Source organism: Panulirus ornatus, chromosome 17 (assembly GCF_036320965.1).
Source record: "Panulirus ornatus isolate Po-2019 chromosome 17, ASM3632096v1, whole genome shotgun sequence".
NCBI classification, from domain to species: domain Eukaryota; kingdom Metazoa; phylum Arthropoda; class Malacostraca; order Decapoda; family Palinuridae; genus Panulirus; species Panulirus ornatus.
This window is the reverse complement of record NC_092240.1, coordinates 31,161,458-31,181,390: the sequence shown is the minus strand read 5'-3', so window position 1 is coordinate 31,181,390 and position 19,933 is coordinate 31,161,458. Positions and strand designations below refer to the sequence as shown.

The following is a 19,933-nucleotide window of genomic DNA, read 5'->3' as shown; positions in this document are numbered from 1 at the left end:
TATATAGTAGTCACCACACTTGTACAGTAGTCACCACACTTATACACGTCACCATACTTAAACAATACAAAACTTTACTCTTATACAATACAAATCTTCACCAAACTTATACAATACAAACCTTCACCAGACTTATACAATACAAACCTTCACCAGACTTATACAATACAAACTTCACCACACTTATACAATACAAACCTTCACCAGACTTATACAATACAAACCTTCACCAGACTGATACAATGCAAACCTTCACCAGACTTATACAATACAAACTTCACCACACTTATACAATACAAACCTTCACCAGACTTATACAATACAAACCTTCACCAGACTTATACAATACAAACTTCACCAGACTTATACAATACAAACTTCACCACACTTATACAATACAAACCTTCACCAGACTTATACAATGTAAACCTTCACCAGACTTATACAATACAAACCTTCACCAGACTTATACAATACAAACTTCACCAGACTTATACAATACAAACTTCACACTTATACAATACAAACTTCACCACACTTATACAATACAAACTTCACCACACTTATACAATACAAACTTCACCACACTTATACAATACAAACCTTCACCAGACTTATACAATGTAAACCTTCACCAGACTTATACAATACAAACCTTCACCAGACTTATACAATACAAACTTCACCACACTTATACAATACAAACTTCACCACACTTATACAATACAAACTTCACCAGACTTATACAATACAAACTTCACCAGACTTATACAATACAAACTTCACCACACTTATACAATACAAACTTCACCAGACTTATACAATACAAACTTCACCACACTTATACAATACAAACCTTCACCAGACTTATACAATGTAAACCTTCACCAGACTTATACAATACAAACCTTCACCAGACTTATACAATACAAACCTTCACCAGACTTATACAATACAAACTTCACCAGACTTATACAATACAAACTTCACCACACTTATACAATACAAACTTCACCAGACTTATACAATACAAACTTCACCAGACTTATACAATACAAACTTCACCAGACTTATACAATACAAACTTCACCACACTTATACAATACAAACCTTCACCAGACTTATACAATGTAAACCTTCACCAGACTTATACAATACAAACTTCACCACACTTATACAATACAAACCTTCACCAGACTTATACAATGTAAACCTTCACCAGACTTATACAATACAAACTTCACCACACTTATACAATACAAACCTTCACCAGACTTATACAATGTAAACCTTCACCAGACTTATACAATACAAACCTTCACCAGACTTATACAATGTAAACCTTCACCAGACTTATACAATACAAACCTTCACCAGACTTATACAATACAAACCTTCACCAGACTTATACAATACAAACCTTCACCAGACTTATACAATACAAACCTTCACCAGACTTATACAATACAAACCTTCACCAGACTTATACAATACAAACCTTCACCAGACTTATACAATGTAAACCTTCACCAGACTTACAATACAAACCTTCACCAGACTTATACAGTACAAACTTAAAACACACTTATACAATACAAACCTTCACAGCACCTACAATACAAACTTTCACCACACTTATACAATACAAACCTAAAACACACTTATACAACACTAACCTTAGTCACACTTATACAGTACAATCCTACAACACACTTATATAATACAAACCTTAGCTACGCTTACATGATACAGTTCTGCAATACACTTATACAATACAAGCCTTCACCACACTTATACAATACTAACCTTAGCCACACTTACACAATACAAACCTAAAACACACTTATACAATACCAACCTTAGCCACACTTTTACAGTACACTGCTGGAACACATACAATACAAACCTTAGCTACACTTATATGATACAATTCTACACCACCTATACAATACAAATACCACACATATACAGTACAAATTTTCAACTCACACTTATACAATACAAGCCTTCACCACACTTTTACAATACAAACCTTCACCACACTTATACAATACAAACCTACAACACACGTATACAGTACCATACCTACACCACACTTTTACACTGCATACCTTCTCCTTACACAATACAAACCTTCAACACACTTATACAAAACAAACTTTCCACACTTATACAATACAAACCTTCACCACACTTACACAGTATAAACTTACACCACACATATACAATACAAACCTTTTCCACACTTATACAGTACGAACCTACACCACACTTATAAACTACAGACATTATCCTTACACAATACAAACCTCTACGACACTTAAACAATACAAACCTTCACCACACTTATACAGTGCAAACCTTCCACACTTATACAGTTCAAACCTTCACCACACTTGTACAATCCAAACCTTCACCACACTTATACAATACGAACTTACACCACACTTATATACTACACACCTTCTTACTTACACAATACAAACCTTCACCGCACTTATACAGTACAAACCTTCACCAGACTTATACAATACAAACCCTCACCACACTTATACAATACAAACCTTCACCACACTTGTACAATCCAAACCTTCACCACACTTATACAATACGAACTTACACCACACTTATATACTACAAACCTTCTTACTTACACAACACAAACCTTCACCGCACTTATACAGTACAAACCTTCACCACACTTATACAGCACAAACCCTCACCACACTTATACAATTCAAACCTTCACCACACTTATACAATACAAACCTTCACCACAATTATACAATACAAACCTACAACACGCTTATACAGTACTAACCTTCACCACAATTATACAGTTCATAGTTTCACCACACTTTTACTATTCAGACCTTCACCACACTTGTACAATACAAACCAACAACACACTTATACAATACAAACCAACAACACACTTATACAATACAAACCTTCACAACACTTATACAATACAAACCAACAACACACTTATACAATACAAACCTTCACAACACTTATACAATGCATACTTTCACCGCACTTATACAATTCAAACCTTCACTATATTTATGTATTAAGAACCTTTACCACGCTTACACAGTACAAACCTACACCACTCTTATTCAGTGCAGACCTTTACCACACTTTTATACTACAAACCTTCACCACACTCGTACATTACAAACCTACTTCACACTTATACATTACAAACCATAACCACATTTTTATACGCTACAGACGTTCACCACACTTATACAGTACAATTATTCGCCACACATATGCAGTACAAACCTCCACCACACTTATACACACTACAGACCTTCACCACACTTATACACACTACAGACCTTCACCACACTTATACACACTACAGACCTTCACCACAGTTATGCAATATAGATTCTATCATTGTTATACAATGCAAACCTTCACCACATATATACACTGCAGGGCTTCACCTCACATATACAAGCCTTCACCACACTTGTACACCACAAACCTTTACCACACTTATAGAGTACAAACCGTCACTACAGTTAAGATCTGCCTGGCTGCTATAAAGGCCAGGAAAAAATGTTTTTTTCTTTTCCTTTTTTCTTCCATCTCTAAAAAGAATTTCCTCGTGACCCATTTTGATCCATCATAATCTTACGCACTCGTGTGTGGCTGGCGTGTGTTAGGTCAGAAGGCACCATCCTCTCTCTCTCTCTCTCTCTCTCTCTCTCTCTCTCTCTCTCTGGTAACACTTGATTCAACAGCCGTAACCATATTTCGTAGGTAACCTTGGTCTTGAGGATAGGAAAAAGAAAAAAAGAAATGTAAATTTTAAGGTTGTATGTGAGTGGCTGTCTGTTCATCTTTTGGTGTAGGATGTGTAAGATTACTTTGTACACTACGAACCTTCGCTCACCCACCCTCAGGATAGTCCACTTATTCCGAGGTCAATAAAGTGCCGATTTCAGTTAAATCCGCATGTTTGAGTCTTTCTTCTGCACGGTAAGTTTCTTCACCGCGAGCGACCCTCATGGGTGATTTGTTCGCAAAACCTTAAGAACGTGTATCGATTTTTCTGGGTGGGTTCAGAAGGCCACGGATCGAAGTCTTCGTAACACGAAGAAACATTTGCCGCACGAAGTCAGCGAGGTGTGCCCGTCATGGTATGTACATTTCGGGGAATTTTGTTGTTTTGGATCTTTCGTAAGTGCCATTCCCTGTCTGAAGCGTCTCGTTTTATGTAGTGCCGGAGAGCTAGAATCGTGTATGGTTCTTCACATGAACCTCTCGAACCCAGCATCAGTCTCGGGTTTAAGGTTCATAGAATTTCATGCCAGAAAAGAAAAAGATACGGTAATAAGCCCGTGTTTTTTTTGTTTTTTTTTTTTCGTGGGGATTCGTGACATCGATCGGGGGAAAAAATGGAGGTTTTAGTGCATTGAGCAGCCGGCTCTGTATTCGCCAGACCTCCCTCTTACGACGTGGTAAAGTAAGTGAATCTCTTGCAAGACCGTGAGATCCCGTTAGGTCCAGTGTGCTTCAGTGCATGCTGGGGTTTGGTGGTGGAAGGTCGCTAAGAATGGTAGAAAACTGCTAGCGTCCCGGAGGAGGTGCTTATTCCTGCAGGCAAGTAACGTGCCTGGCATTCCTTACTACAATACTGTGAGGATCCCACTTGACCTTTCAGCGTTATTAGGTCTCCTTTGCCTCTGTTAAGTTATATTACGACCGTTGTTCTCCTGAAGGTGCTTATGTGGGCCCCCTCCCGTTGCCTTGTAAGTCGCTTGTGGTTCATCTCCCCGGAAAGTAATGTCAGATACCATGTCTCCTGGGTGTGAGATTAGGTACTTATTGTCACAATAAGTCCTACGCTAAGTTGCATGAGGTCCCTCCTGCCTACCATCCAGTTAAGTGTCGACTGTCCACTGTGTGTAAGTGAATGACGTCAGGGCTCCATTCCACCGTGGCAGGTTCCTCATTTCGTGATTTTTGTTTTTGTTTTTCGTGCCCCAGTAAGAGATGTTTAGTTCCACCGAAATCCCAGTACCTGACTGTGATCATCGAGAGTCCATAGTGAATGGCTTTAGGTTCCACATGGGAGTAAGGTCCATCGTGTTTCTCTCTAGTATGTACTTGAAGTTCTTACGTCTCAAGTGAGATGTGTTAGGCTCACCCGTCCCCCAGTCAGTCGTGGCTGACCCCCGTCTTCCCCAGTGGGGTGGAGGTACGCCTTGCTCCCCAGCAAGGACGTTCTCCTTCCCCCCATCAGTAAGTGGAGTTGGGTGGAGTTGAGTGGGTGGATGAGGGCGGCGAGGGGCAGCGTTGTCCCTCGCTGCGGCTCTTGGTCCTTGTGCAAGTTAATCGTTGTGTCGGGAGTCGAGACCCAGGGAAAAAAAAGAAGATTAATTACTGAAGATAAGCGAAGCCTCGAGCTTAATTTAGGGGGAAAGTTCTTGCGCTGGGCTGGTTTTGAGGGAAAGATTTTTTTTTTTTTTTTTGTTATGCATTTAATGTAGCTTCAGTTTGTCGTCGGGGCTGTGGTCATACGTGAGTGAGTTTTGGTCTCCAAACGATCGCTCTGCATGACTGAATTTGATGAAGAGAATTTAATTGAATTTTAAGGTCGTGAATAGTATGGTCTTCGTTTAAGAGGAAATGAGACCGAAGGTAAGTATTATTGTGATGAAGAACTCTCGGTTTAATTTGGAAAATAACATTACACTGTGGAGTAATGAGTATGAGAGGCATTTTGGTTTATTGGAGCATGTGATTGTGGTGCTAGGTATATTGTTGAAAATAACAAGTCTCCCGCAGGTGAAAGCGTACGCTGATCGCTCCAGTGATTTTAAGTACTTGTTATTTTTTGTTCCTGGTGTAATGAGATCAAAGAGGTAGACGTTTTCTGTGGGACTTTCATTCCGGCCGGCCACTGCCGGCAGCCTCGTGGGCACGGCAAACCTCAGGCCCTCACCACCACCACCACCACCACCTCAGCCACGAAGCAAGATGAGTTTATTTCAGCGTAAAGCAGAAGTGAAAACCGAGCTTATTTATTTCGTTATAATCCCGTGGGTGTAATAGCTTGTGGTGTGTCGCACTCACGTCATGATTACGTCTGTAGGTGTTTTAAACTTTGGTATGGATTTGTGGTTTTTAAGTTTTTTTTTTTTTAGGCACTTGTTGGCAGTACAGTGATGGGCCTGTGGGAGGGGGTGGATGACACTGGCGAGGTCATCCATCTTCAGCGGACGTAACTGTAGCGTATCATCAATGGCTCGTTCCACTAAAGCCACATGATAATGTTACTCCCTCTATCACGGTTCCTTTTTTCCATACAACTTTAATTCTTCTTCTTCTTCTTCTTCTTATTATTATTATTATTATTATTATTATTATTATTATTATTATTATTATTATACAAGAAAATATCTGGAAATTTTCGAAGGGGGTTCTCTTAAAAATTTGTGATTTAACAAACCAGTTGCGAAGTGTTGGAAATTACAGTCATTCTTGACTTTTCCTATCATTATGTATCAATACTCGCACGTTGCCGGGGTAGCTATCATGAGAGAGGCCAGTATCTTATATCACATTACGGCAGTACCATGTCTTTGACATTTAACATTGCTCTCTTTTCCTCCTTTCAAATATTGTTGCACTGTGACTGTCTGCAAGTGTTTTTGTTTATGTTAAGGTTTTGGCCTGGGATTTAACTTATGTTATTTCGTGGTGAGGTTTTTCGGTGTGTGATTTAACATGTTTAGAATTCTCTCAAGATTTTTGGTATATGAGTTAACATATCCTGTTTTGTATTAAGGTTTTGATGTGTTGTTTAACAGATTTAGCTTTGTGGTAGGATTTTGCTGAGTGATTTAACGTATATTGGTATGTGTTAAGGTTAGCTGTGTGATTGAACGTATTTGAGTTCGTGTTAAGGTGTTAATGATGTAAGATATTTTGTTTTGTGTTAAGATTTTGGTATGTGATTTACCATATTTCGGTTTATGTTTAGGTTTAGGTGTGTGATTTAACATTATTGATGTTTGTGTTTAAAAGTTTTGGTACGTGATTTGACATTTTTAGGTTTGCGTTAAAGTTTTGCTGTTTTATGTAACATATTTAGGTTTGTGTTAAAAGGTTTTTGTGTGTGATTTAACATAATTGTGTTAAAGTGTTGGTACGTGATGTGATATATTTTCAGGAATAGTCTCTCGCTTAAATTTAACCCCTGCTCAAACAATGAAATGTCCCCACAGTTTCCATATTGAAAATGGGTAAGTATAATTGTTATTAGACATCCCTTACATTCCATTATGAGTAAAGCAAAAACTAATGAAATTAAAAAAAAAAAACAAGGTGTAATATTCTCTTTCTGCTACAAAAACAAAATATTTTGTGAAGAGAAGGATGATACCAGGAGAGCATATTATTTATTTGCACTTTACCGGTTCCTGGGCCTCTTATTTCTTACTTCAGTACAAATTACATAGTAAGAATTACCTCTGGTAAGTGGCAAACAATTCGCCATGTCTCTCACTGTTTTTCATTAGTGTCTTGTATATATATTTTTTTCCAGTGGTGGAAATGATAAGCCGTGGTGTTGGATATCTTCAAGAAGTGTTAGTGTGTTGCAGAGAGAGATGTAAGGCGTGTCATTATGTGTTGCAGAGAGTTGTAAGGCGTGTCATTAAGTGTTGCAGGGAATGAGATGTAGGGAGTGTTGCTGTGTTGCAGGGAGTGAGATGTAAGGTGTTTCATTATGCGTTGAAGGGAGTTAGATGTAGGGAGTGCCGCTGTGTTGCAGGGAGTAAGATGTAGGGAGTGTTGCTGTGTTGCAGGGAGTGAGATGTAGGGGGTGTTGTTGTGTTGCAGTGAGTGAGACATAAGGAGTGTTGTTAAAGGTTTTAGGGAGTGAGATGTCAGGAGTGTTAACATGCATTGTTTTATTGTACGAGATTGTAAGTCGCATTGCTATGTGTTTCAGGGAGTGAGTGGTGGGTACGTGGGCGGGGCTGTGGGTGGCGCCGCTGGAGGCCCAGACGGGGCAACCTTCGCCCCGGACTCCCCGTACTTCCCCTTCACCAGTCCCTCGCGTCGACCTCTTCCGCACAACGCTGCAGGTAAGTGTGTGTGTGTGTGTGTGTTTTTTCCCTCCCTCGCCGTCTTCATTAAGTTTGTCTGGCGGCGGTGTCTCCCTGTCTGACCTTCTCTCGCCACTGTTCCTCTGTGATCTTCTCCAGCCACCACCAGTTTCCCCCCATTACGTGGTTTGGTCTTCTCTTGCCACCATACCTCCCTCCGTTTATGATCTGTGCCTGCCACTGTCCATATTCCAGTGGGCTGTTTGTCCACCGACTTAGTGGTAACCCCTTACCATTGGCCTGTCTTCCTCTGTGGTCCTATCCAGGCAATGCCTGTCTTTCTCAACCACTGCCCGTCATTTTTCCTTGGTTTTCTTCTTCACTTCCTGGTCTTTGTGGTGTAAAGCCATTGCTTGTCTTCTGTGGTGTTCTTCAGCCACAGCCCGTCTTCCCTTGTGGTCCCCTTTAGCCATTGCCAGTCTTCTTCTGTGGTCTTCTTCATCCCCTGCCTTTCCTCCTTTGTGGTTTTCTTCAACCACAACCTGTCGTCTCTTGTGGTCTTCTTCAGTCATTGCCCATCTTCTTTTAGTGGTCCCCTTTAGCCATTTTCCGTCCTCCTCTGTGGTCTTCTTCATCTTCTTCCTGTCCTCCTCTGTGGTCTTTAACTTCTTCCCGTCTTCCTTTGTGGTCTTCATCCTCTTCTTCCTTTGTGGTCTTCTTCAACTTCTTCCTTTGTGGTCTTCTTCAACTTCTTCCTTTCTTCCTCTGCGGTTTCCACCAGCCGACACCGGTGTTTATATCCAGTCTCCAGCAACTTGCCGTCTCCCTGCGGCGGAACTTGTTGCTGCTGCTTCGTGTTTGGTCTTAGTTTGCGACTGCCTGTCTCTCTCTCCTATGTAGTCCCTGTTCGCCAATACTCGTTCCCATGTGGTCGTGGTGAACTCCTCATATGGTCATTCCTCACCCATATCCTCCTCCCTGTGTAGGCTCAAACCGCGGTGCGGGTTACCATGATGGGTCGTCTCGCCATCACACATTTGACTTGGTCATCGTCGGGAATGGCTATGGGGTTTGCTTGTGTGACGTACACCACAGTGTGATCCCCGGTGTGTGACTGTCTGTCAGTAGGCTGTGCTCACATCCTCACCACAGTCGCGATTGTTACCTGGCTTCATGTGTCCTCCAGCTCGGGCATGTCTTGTGTTGGTCTTCCCCATCAGCCTGATTTTTGACATGGGTAAATTCGCACAGGACATGAGGTAGATATTCATAGTCAGTAACGTGAGATAGATATTTGTAGTAACATGAGATAGATATCTATAGTTAGTAACATGAGATAGATATTTATAGTCAGTAACGTGAGATAGATATTTGTAGTTAGTAACATGAGATAGATGTTCATAGTCAGTAACATGAGATAGATATTTATGATGAGCAACACTTACTTTAAAGTTATGACATATAGTAATTAGTATATTAGATTCTTGACCAGGTATTAAATATAGATATTTCTCCATGCCGATTATGCCATATTCACACTGTTCAGTTGACAGAGGAAAGAGAGTAGTGGGTGGTGGCTTGCTGGAACATACAGTGGCTGTTGATACTATGGACTATTATTGTGAAAATCAATTATTATGATTTAGCTTCGTAAGAGATCAACAGGAGCAGGAGTTTCCTGGCCTCTCGTGCAGACACCAGAGGTAGAGGAAAGACCTTGAACAGTTAGCAGAAATTTGTAATGGTCGGGATCCATTTATAGCGGGGAGAACTTAACATTATAGTATCGAAGTGGGGAGAATTCGTTCCAAGTAGCTGCGGGAGTAGACTTAACATAAACCTGCATGATGAAGGAGACACTTAGTGGCAATGTGAACATAGAAGGCGTAGTTCTAGTTACAAATACTTATCGATAATATCTGGGTCTAGGGAAATTTTGATGCAAATATTCACAGGTAAATGAGTTTTCAATTCTAATTTTAATTTGGCCAGCATAAAAGTCGAGAGAAAATGCAGGATTTTTATTCGGTTTTAATGATCCTCACATTGCTCTCGACAGGAGGAACTGGGATTATATCATCAATGAAAATGATGTGGACATAGATTGGAAAAGGTTTAGGAAGACGTTCATAGCAGCAGAGGGAATGACTATGCCGTTTTCTGGTACAAAGCCAACATGATGGAACAGTGAAAGATAGAAATGCCTTTTGCCCAAGAAAATGATACACAAGAAATTCAAGAAAGACCAGTACTAACCAACAAGATAGATTAGACAACTTAAGTTTGAGCAAGAGGAAGAGTGAAGGATTGTATAGTCATGCTTGAAGCAAAGAGACTTACGACGTAGTATGTCAGTTGGTTCATTACTTATGGAAAACGGCAACTCGGTTACACACTGGTATTTCAACATTGAAGAGACAGCTTGTGTTTCTGCTCGAGTGTTTTGTGACATACAAACATTCTTGAACGAGGTACATGGCCATCAGTGTACAAAATGAAGCATCTGGATTGCCATCCTGTGATAAGTGTTATCCGAGAACGACGAAGGAATCTAGAAACGAGACTTTATGTCCTTGTCTTGCTCTTTTTCGAATAAGTCACTTGTTATGGGGAAAAGTATCACTGAATTCAAAGTTTGCCAGTATAACGCATGTATTGAAAAAAAGTATTACGTCCTTTCCTGTAAATTGTTATCAAGCGCAGTTAGCGTGATGTGTGCGGTTGGCAGACTTTTGGCAACTATCACTCGAGACAAGATTGAAAATCACTGATAGGATCACCACTTTATTTCAAACCTCGCGGTGCGGTGTTCGTGGCAATCGTTCACTTCTAACACGTCGGATTTTTTTTTTTTTTTTGTGATATAATCAACACGTATGATGAAAGTAAAAGTGTTGATTTGATATATGTCGATTTTCAGAAGACATTAAGTAAAGTACCGTTTCAGAGATTATTAGCAAAAGTGGTTTTATGATGTAAATCAAGGTTGTCGCACAGGTGTGCAGGTGAGGTCTCTGGGTCCTCATTGTACATCATGGACTTATGTTCTTGTCTGCTCCTGAAAGGATAAATTGATCTGATTAATGTTAAGATAAGATTTAGAGCAGTATGACTCAATATGAACTGGCCACCATAAGGGACTCCTAACACCATGGCTGTTTTATTTCCCCGTCGTGGGCTAGAGATGATGTATTTTCCTCCACAAGAAATCTGGAGTTCTTGTTGGCCAGGATACACCATCGTCTGGTATCGTGTAGGGTACTGGACCACTTTCCTTTCACAGTGCTATTACAGTATGGTCAGTTTAGCGGGTAAGTTGTGCTTTGTATTAATCTCGAGGTTTTATGATTCAGAAGCTTAGTAAAGTGGTTTATAATGCTTATAACCACGTAATAAAAGTAGGAAAAGTATTTGTTTAAGACTATGTTATACAGGAGAAGTAGAATTTAAGTTTAAAAATCACTCTTGATATAAAGATTGAGGCGCTTTGCCGCTGTTAATAACAGTATTTCTTTGGGGACACATGGACGGAGATGAGTTTGGTCTGGATATGTAGGAGCCAAGAAAGTTAAGGCAGCACTGATATATGTAGATGATGCCGTTACGAGGTTGGATTGGAAACTAGTTGGATAGCCATATGCAAGAGTGGTGATTGACGGCCAAGCTGTGTGTTTCTTCCTTATCACAAACAGACTCAAAAGGATCTTGTGGTCTGTTGATGCCTGCATTTCCATGTAAACACCTCCAGTCTGTGAATCGTCAACTTCATCTGGTGATCACGTTGCATCCAGTCAGACGTGAGAAATCTCCTTGACTCTATGTAGCAGCCTCACCGTAGTATCCTTCCTGACACATACGCAGCAGGTTTACGGCGACTTACCGTGGTATGATGACCTTGTTTGATGAGAGTGATAGCTATTGTGATGCAAATGGTTTTCCGTGGGAACTTGCGACCCACACGTATCAAGTCATGGATGTCGATGTGAGTGTGTATATACTGCAGTTGTTTCCTGTGTAACGAACGAACTGTGTTCATACTGCAGGTATTTTCTCTGTGAGGAAGTAACTGTGCTCGTACTGCACCATATTTCCTCTGTGGTGAACTGTGTTCATACTGCACAGTTATCACCTCTGTAAGGAAGTAACTGTGTACATTCTGCAGTTATTTCCTGACCCTGTGAGTACCGACAGTCTGCTTAGTCTTGTTCCATTAAGTTTGTAACATGACCTTAGAGAGTGTACGTTTACTATGACAACTTCGTTTAGGAATGTTGTTGCTTCCGTCAACTACTGGTCTCATAATCAGATTTCTCCTTAGTGTATAGTCTTGGTGTAGGACGGAACTGCGTTGTATTTATACTCCTGAGCACAGCTTTATGACCCTCGAATATGATGGCCTATAGCTTTTGACCTGACCCGTAAGGTTCATCAGGTCAAAGGTCACCTCATCATACCCAAAGGTCGTATCTTTGTGATGACGAGCCGTACCAACGTACCCAGGGGTTAAGAACCGCCTATTAAGACCACTATTCCTGTGATTGGAAACTTCTCGGGACTCGCTCAGGCACCTCCATAACCCTCCCAGGCAACTCTTTGTCCAACTTGGGCTAAAACCTTCCGTCCAATGGGATTTCTCGCGCCGACTCTCCCGACCTCCCCCACTTCCATTCCACCGTGCCAGAAACTTTATCCCTCAGGAGAGCATTTACCAGAATCCTTCTTGCCTCGAACTTAGCTTTCAGCGCCGTACTCCTCCCTCAGCCTCTTGATTACGGCGGGACTGATCCTTGAGCGTTGCGGTACCCCCATTTGGTTATGATTGCCTAGTCTTTGACCAGGCCCTTAAAGGTCAGGTTAAAGGCCAAGCCATCCTTATCAGTTGTCCTACCGTCGTTCTCAGTTGGTTAAAATCATTCTTGAACCTTTAGATGAATACCTTTTCTCTCGGAGGAACTGCTTGTCGAAGGTCGATGACGTTCTTGAGGTAATAGTCACTTTTAGGACCTTGGCCAGATCTTGTCCTGACTCGTATTTGATCTGTATTTCGACATTAGTAACCGTCGTGGTGAGAGAGAGTCTGTGGAGGAGGAGGAGGATGGCGTATCATTGTGATATAAACCAACAGAATTATTCATGAGGACTCGTTCTTGTGGTTACGCCGCGAGTGAACTGGTCACCTTCGGCCAGTCTGTATGACCGGGGTACAACAGGTGTCGTCCAGAAGAACTTCACACTTCAGAGGTGTCCATCTTTTTGAAACATAGAAGGACAACGTAAGCTTTTGCTATATTGCTTCATTACAGAAAGAAAAGTGATGATAGAGTTTATTTTTTTTTCCTTTATTCATTATTGTTTCTGTAAACCTATTGAGATATCCGTGTCTAGATTTGTTACTCGTGTGATGACAGCGTCCGGGAGCTGCACGTATTTTTAAGATCCTAGATTGTAGCCAGTTTTTGCGTGCTTTTGAAAATATCTGTGAAGGTACGGTACATAGTAAGATTTTAATTCCCGATGAAAAATTAAAAAAATGGGGAGTTTTATATTTGTTTTAATACTGTGGCATTTATCAGTCCGTTTTATTTACTGTTTTATACCGATGTGTTTTTTCTTTCCTCCAGCCAATAGAAGGGAGGAAAAGATTTTTTTTTGTTGCTCGTGTATGCGTATGTTTGTAAAACTTTGAGATTGCTTTTAGCATAATGGTAGACTTATTAGTTTCATGTCTTGAGGAAACCTGTCCTTTGTATTTAAAGGTTTTTACTTTTTTTCGAATTATGTAGGAAGAGGAGTGATCCTCACCACTCCTCGAAAAAAAAAAGAGTTTCACTTGGTTTTGAAAATATCCTGAAGAAAAAACAAATAGGAAAAAGAATGGCTCTGAAACTATCACTGGCGAAGTGCTGCTGTTTTTACATGATTTTGGTGTGAAACTTCGTTATGGTTATATTTATATTATTATTTATAAATGTTTGCATTCATGAAATATTTAAAAGACGGAGGAAACTTGATCTAACTGTACAGCAAAGGTTGGCATAATCCAATTTTATATAGTTATGTTGTTGCTAAAAGTTTTGTTGTCCCCAGGCGCTATTTTTCTTGACCACTTCTGTTTATAGTGGTTAACTCTTGTGTTTCAGCTTTTCCCTTTTTTGTCATGTTTCACCATAGAACTGAGAAGGATCATCACATTAACAGGAGCAGTGTTTGCCACATTGCTAAAGTTAGGTCTTCTGAGTAAACATAACAGGAGCTCGTATGATTTGTAAAGGTTATGTTCAAAGCATAGCTATGTCCTATGGCCGCTTTCACTTTGATCCAATCATATCAGATTTCATATATGAAAGGTTTCTGCCCAGCTCAAGTGTTGTGACCTGATGTGTCAACCAGGGATCCTGCCCAATCCGCCTGTTATAACCTGGCTTGTCGGTTTTCCTTAATTAGCCCTAAACTGACCTGAGTTTCTCAAGTGTAATCACTTGTTACCTTACTTTTCTGTCATTTTGCCTGAAGATTCTTTTAGTTTATCGTGGTTTTGATTACTTTTCCACAAGAAGGAACAGAGAAAGGGGCCAAGTGAGGATTTTTCCCTCTAAGGCTCAGTCATCTGTTCTTGACGCTACCTCGCTAATGCGGGAGATGGGGAACATGTATAAAATAAAAAAAATATGTATATTGTAGTAAATCACATACACACGTGAAGCGCTGATGGAAGTGAACTTACTGTAAAAATAAACAGAGAATCTCCAAACTTTCGCCTTTATATCAAGTCATTATTCAAGAATTCAGACTGAGTCAATATGAACACGAGACTATATACCAAACCAGCGAGCGTACAACACAGCTGAGGAAACCAGGAACACTTGATGTGAGAATCCGAAAGTTTGACCCTTCCCTCTAACTGGCGGAGGACGTCACGTCAGCTGATGCTTTCTTAATTGTGCCACGTTTCAACAGAGTCTTCATTTAGATATGATCCATTGTATACATTCCTTCAATCGTGTTTATGAAGCTGTTAACCTTGATAAGAGAGGATTCAACAATAAGTCTTTCTGTAAGCGACACACGAAGGTAAAATATTTATTTTTTCTTTTGACTTCCCCGAATACATTGGATGTGACTAATCTTCTATACGTTTGACAATTGCGTTTGATTCCGAGGCTGTCCTCACAGAATATTTAAGCTGTTGAATCCTTTCCTTTAGAGATTGACCCGTTTGGCCAATATATATATATATATACACCTTACGACAGACTTTCCATGGACCAGTGTAGACGCCTCATTGTTTTTAGACGATAGTCTGTTCTTTATTAAAGAGTTCCACGTGGTGTTGTCATATTTGAAAACATTACTCTTGTTTCAAATTACGAGTTTATATTTATTTATATTTATAGTTTATATTTATTTATATTTATAATACTTTGTCGCTGTCTCCCGCGTGAGCGAGGTAGTGCAAAGAAACAGACAAAAGAATGGCCCAACCCACCCACATGCACATGTATATACATACACGTCCACACACAGCACATATACATACCTATACATATCAACGTTTACATATATATACACACACAGACATATGCATATATACACATGTACATAGTTCATACTGTCTGCCTTTATTCATTCCCGTCGCCACCCCGCCACACATGAAATGACAACCCCTGCATGTGCGCGAGGTAGCGCTAGGAAAAGACAACGAAGGCCACATTCGTTCACACTTGGTCTCTAGCTGTCATGTATAATGCACCGAAACCACAGCTCCTTTTCCACATCCAGGCCCCACAAAACTTTCCAGGGGTTACCCCAGACGTTTCACATGCCCTGGTTCAATCCATTGACAGCACGTCGTCCCCGATATACCACATCGTTCCAGTTCACTCTATTCCTTGCACGCCTTTCACCCTCCTGCATGTTCAGGCTCCGATCGCTAAGAATCTTTTTCACTCCATCTTTCCACCTCCAATTTGGTTTCCCACTTCTCCTCGTTCCCTCCACCTGTGACACATATATCCTCTATATCAATCTTTCCTCACTCATTCTCTCCATGTGACCAAACCATTTCAAAACACCCTCTTCTGCTCTCTCAACCACACTCTTTTTATTACCACACATCTCTCTTACCCTTTCATTACTTACTCGATCAAACCACCTCACACCACATATTGTCCTCAAACATCTCATTTCCAGCACATCCACCCTCCTCCGCACAGCTCTATCTATAGCCCACGCCTCGCAACCATATAACATTGTTGGAACCACTATTTCTTCAAACATACCCATTTTTGCTTTCCAAGATAACGTTCTCGACTTCCACACATTTTTCAACGCTCCCAGAACTTTCGCCACCTCCCCCACCCTATGATTCACTTCCGCTTCCATGGTTCCAACCGCTGCCAAATCCACTCCCAGATATCTAAAAGACTTCACTTCCTCCAGTTTTTCTCCATTCAAACGTACCTCCCATTTGACTTGTCCCTCAACCCTACTGTACCTAATAACCTTGCTCTTATTCACATGTACTCTCAGCTTTCTTCTTTCACACACTTTACCAAACTCAGTCACCAGCTTCTGCAGTTTCTCACATGAATCAGCCACCAGAGCTGTATCATCAGCGAACAACAACTGACTCACTTCCCAAGCTCCCTCATCCACAACAGACTGCATACTTGCCCCTCTCTCCAAAAGTCTTGCATTCACCTCCCTAACAACCCCATCCATAAACAAATTAGACAATCATGGAGACATCACGCACCCCTGCCGCAAACCTACATTCTTTGAGAACCAATCACTTTCCTCTCTTCCCACACGTACACATGCCTTACATCCTTGATAAAAACTTTTCACTGCTTCTAGCAACTTACCTCCCACACCTTAATACCTTCTCAATACCTTCCGCAGAGCATGTCTATCAACTCTGTCATACGCTTTCTCCAGATTCATAAATGCCACATACAAATCCATTTGCTTTTCTACGTATTTCTCGCAGACATTCTTCAAAGCAAACACCTGATCCACACATCCTCTACCACTTTTGAAACCTCACTGCTCTTCCCCAATCTGATGCTCTGTGCATGCCGTCAACACCCTCTCAATCAATACCCTCCCATATGATTTCCCAGGAATACTCAACAAACTTATAACTATGTAATTTGAGCACTCACTCTTATCCCCTTTGCCTTTGTGCAATGGCACTATGCAAGCATTCCGCCAATCCTCAGGCACCTCACCATGAGTCATGCATACATTAAATAACCTTACCAACCAGTCAACAACACAGTCAACCCCTTTTTTAATAAAGTCCACTGCAGTACCATCCAAACCCGCGCTGCCTTGCAGGCTTTCATCTTCCGCAAAGCTTTTACTACCTCTTCTCCGTTTACCACATCATTCTCCCTAACCCTCTCACTTTGCATACCACTTCGACCAAAACGCCCTATATCTGCCACTCTTTCATCAAACACATTCAACAAACCTTCAAAATACTCACTCCATCTCCTCACATCACCACTACTTGTTATCACCTCCCCATTAGCGCCCTTCACTGATGTTCCCATTTGTTCCCTTGTCTTACGCACTTTATTTACCTCCTTCCAAAACATCTTTTTATCCTCCCTAAAATTTAATGATACTCTCTCACCCCAACTCTCATTTGCCCTCTTTTTCACCTCTTGCACCTTTCTCTTGACCTCCTGCCTCTTTCTTTTATACATCTCCCAGTCATTTGCACTATTTCCCTGCAAAAATCGTCCAAATGCCTCTCTCTTCTCTTTCACTAATAATCTTACTTCTTCATCCCACCACTCACTGCCCTATCTAATCTGCCCACCTCCCACGCTTCTCATGCCACAAGCATCTTTTGCGCAGGCCATCACTGCTTCCCTAAATACATCGCATTCCTCCCCCACTCCCGTTACGTCCTTTGTTCTCACCTTTTTCCATTCTGCACTCAGTCTCTCCTGGTACTTCCTCACACAAGTCTCCTTCCCAAGCTCACTTACTCTCACCACTCTCTTCACCCCAACATTCTCTCTTTTCTGAAAACCTCTACAAATCTTCACCTTCGCCTCCACAAGATGATGATCAGGCACCCTTCCCGTTGCACCTCTCAGCACATTAACATCCAAAAGTCTCTCTTTCGCGCGCCTATCAATTAACAGGTAATCCAATAACGCTCTCTCTAACGAGTTTATAGAGGTGAAAATTCCTTATGAGAGGTTAGAAGCATAATATTATCGTTAAATTTGTCTTTCTTCCCAGTACAGTAGTAACTAATCCTTTCTTTTTGTGTGCATTTGTCAGTAACCTTCTCAGGACAATTAAGTTTTCTTGCAGTGTCATAGATATGAGCAATTTCTTCTCTCAAATAATTCAGAATAGCAAGGAACGTACACGTAAAAGTAGATATTTTGACAGACTCGTGATTGTTCGAGGAATGATGAATGAATGCCTCAACTTGGGGAAGGTTTTCTTTAAACTTTGAACTTCAGGTCTGTATCTTAATGAAATCTCTGTTGGAGTGTGGCGAAATTAAGATGGCTTACCTGACGTAGTTTGCCAGGTAGAGGGACGGATCACATCACCGTCTTGGTCAAACTTTCCATTTTTCTCAGATTATCTGTTCCTGGTCTCTCAGCTGTGGTGTTGGCTGGTTTGGTATATATTCACTTGTTCATTTTGCCTCTCTATCCTTCAAAATGGCTTGAAATACAGTTGAAAGCTTGGAAATTCTATTTTATTTTTTTTCCAGCGAGTTTACTTATATATATATATATATATATATATATATATATATATATATATATATATATATATATATATATATATATATATATATAGGTTTGGATGGTATTGCAGTGGAATTTATTAAGAAAGGGGGTGACTGTATTGTTGACTGGTTGGTAAGGTTATTTAATGTATGTATGACTCATGGTGAGGTGCCTGAGGATTGGCGGAATGCGTGCATAGTGCCATTGTACAAAGGCAAAGGGGATAAGAGTGAGTGCTCAAATTACAGAGGTATAAGTTTGTTGAGTATTCCTGGTAAATTATATGGGAGGGTATTGATTGAGAGGGTGAAGGCATGTACAGAGCATCAGATTGGGGAAGAGCAGTGCGGTTTCAGAAGTGGTAGAGGATGTGCGGATCAGGTGTTTGCTTTGAAGAATGTATGTGAGAAATACTTAGAAAAGCAAATGGATTTGTATGTAGCATTTATGGATCTGGAGAAGGCATATGATAGAGTTGATAGAGATGCTCTGTGGAAGGTATTAAGAATATATGGTGTGGGAGGCAAGTTGTTAGAAGCAGTGAAAAGTTTTTATCGAGGATGTAAGGCATGTGTACGTGTAGGAAGAGAGGAAAGTGATTGGTTCTCAGTGAATGTAGGTTTGCGGCAGGGGTGTGTGATGTCTCCATGGTTGTTTAATTTGTTTATGGATGGGGTTGTAAGGGAGGTAAATGCAAGAGTCCTGGAAAGAGGGGCAAGTATGAAGTCTGTTGGGGATGAGAGAGCTTGGGAAGTGAGTCAATTGTTGTTCGCTGATGATACAGCGCTGGTGGCTGATTCATGTGAGAAACTGCAGAAGCTGGTGACTGAGTTTGGTAAAGTGTGTGGAAGAAGAAAGTTGAGAGTAAATGTGAATAAGAGCAAGGTTATTAGGTACAGTAGGGGTGAGGGTCAAGTCAATTGGGAGGTGAGTTTGAATGGAGAAAAACTGGAGGAAGTGAAGTGTTTTAGATATCTGGGAGTGGATCTGTCAGCGGATGGAACCATGGAAGCGGAAGTGGATCATAGGGTGGGGGAGGGGGTGAAAATTTTGGGAGCCTTGAAAAATGTGTGGAAGTCGAGAACATTA

At 40.8% G+C, this 19,933-nt stretch overlaps 1 protein-coding gene across 1 annotated transcript in view; it reads left to right on the top strand.

Moving 5' to 3' along the window:
- LOC139754419 (uncharacterized) overlaps positions 1 to 19,933 on the top strand; it is a 461,762-nt gene that overhangs the window by 356,273 nt on the left and 85,556 nt on the right. Inside the window, exon 4 of the mRNA XM_071671697.1 lies at positions 7,979 to 8,114. Within this exon, the coding sequence (XP_071527798.1) occupies positions 7,979 to 8,114 (136 nt within the window). The remainder of the gene's footprint in view (positions 1 to 7,978; positions 8,115 to 19,933) is intronic.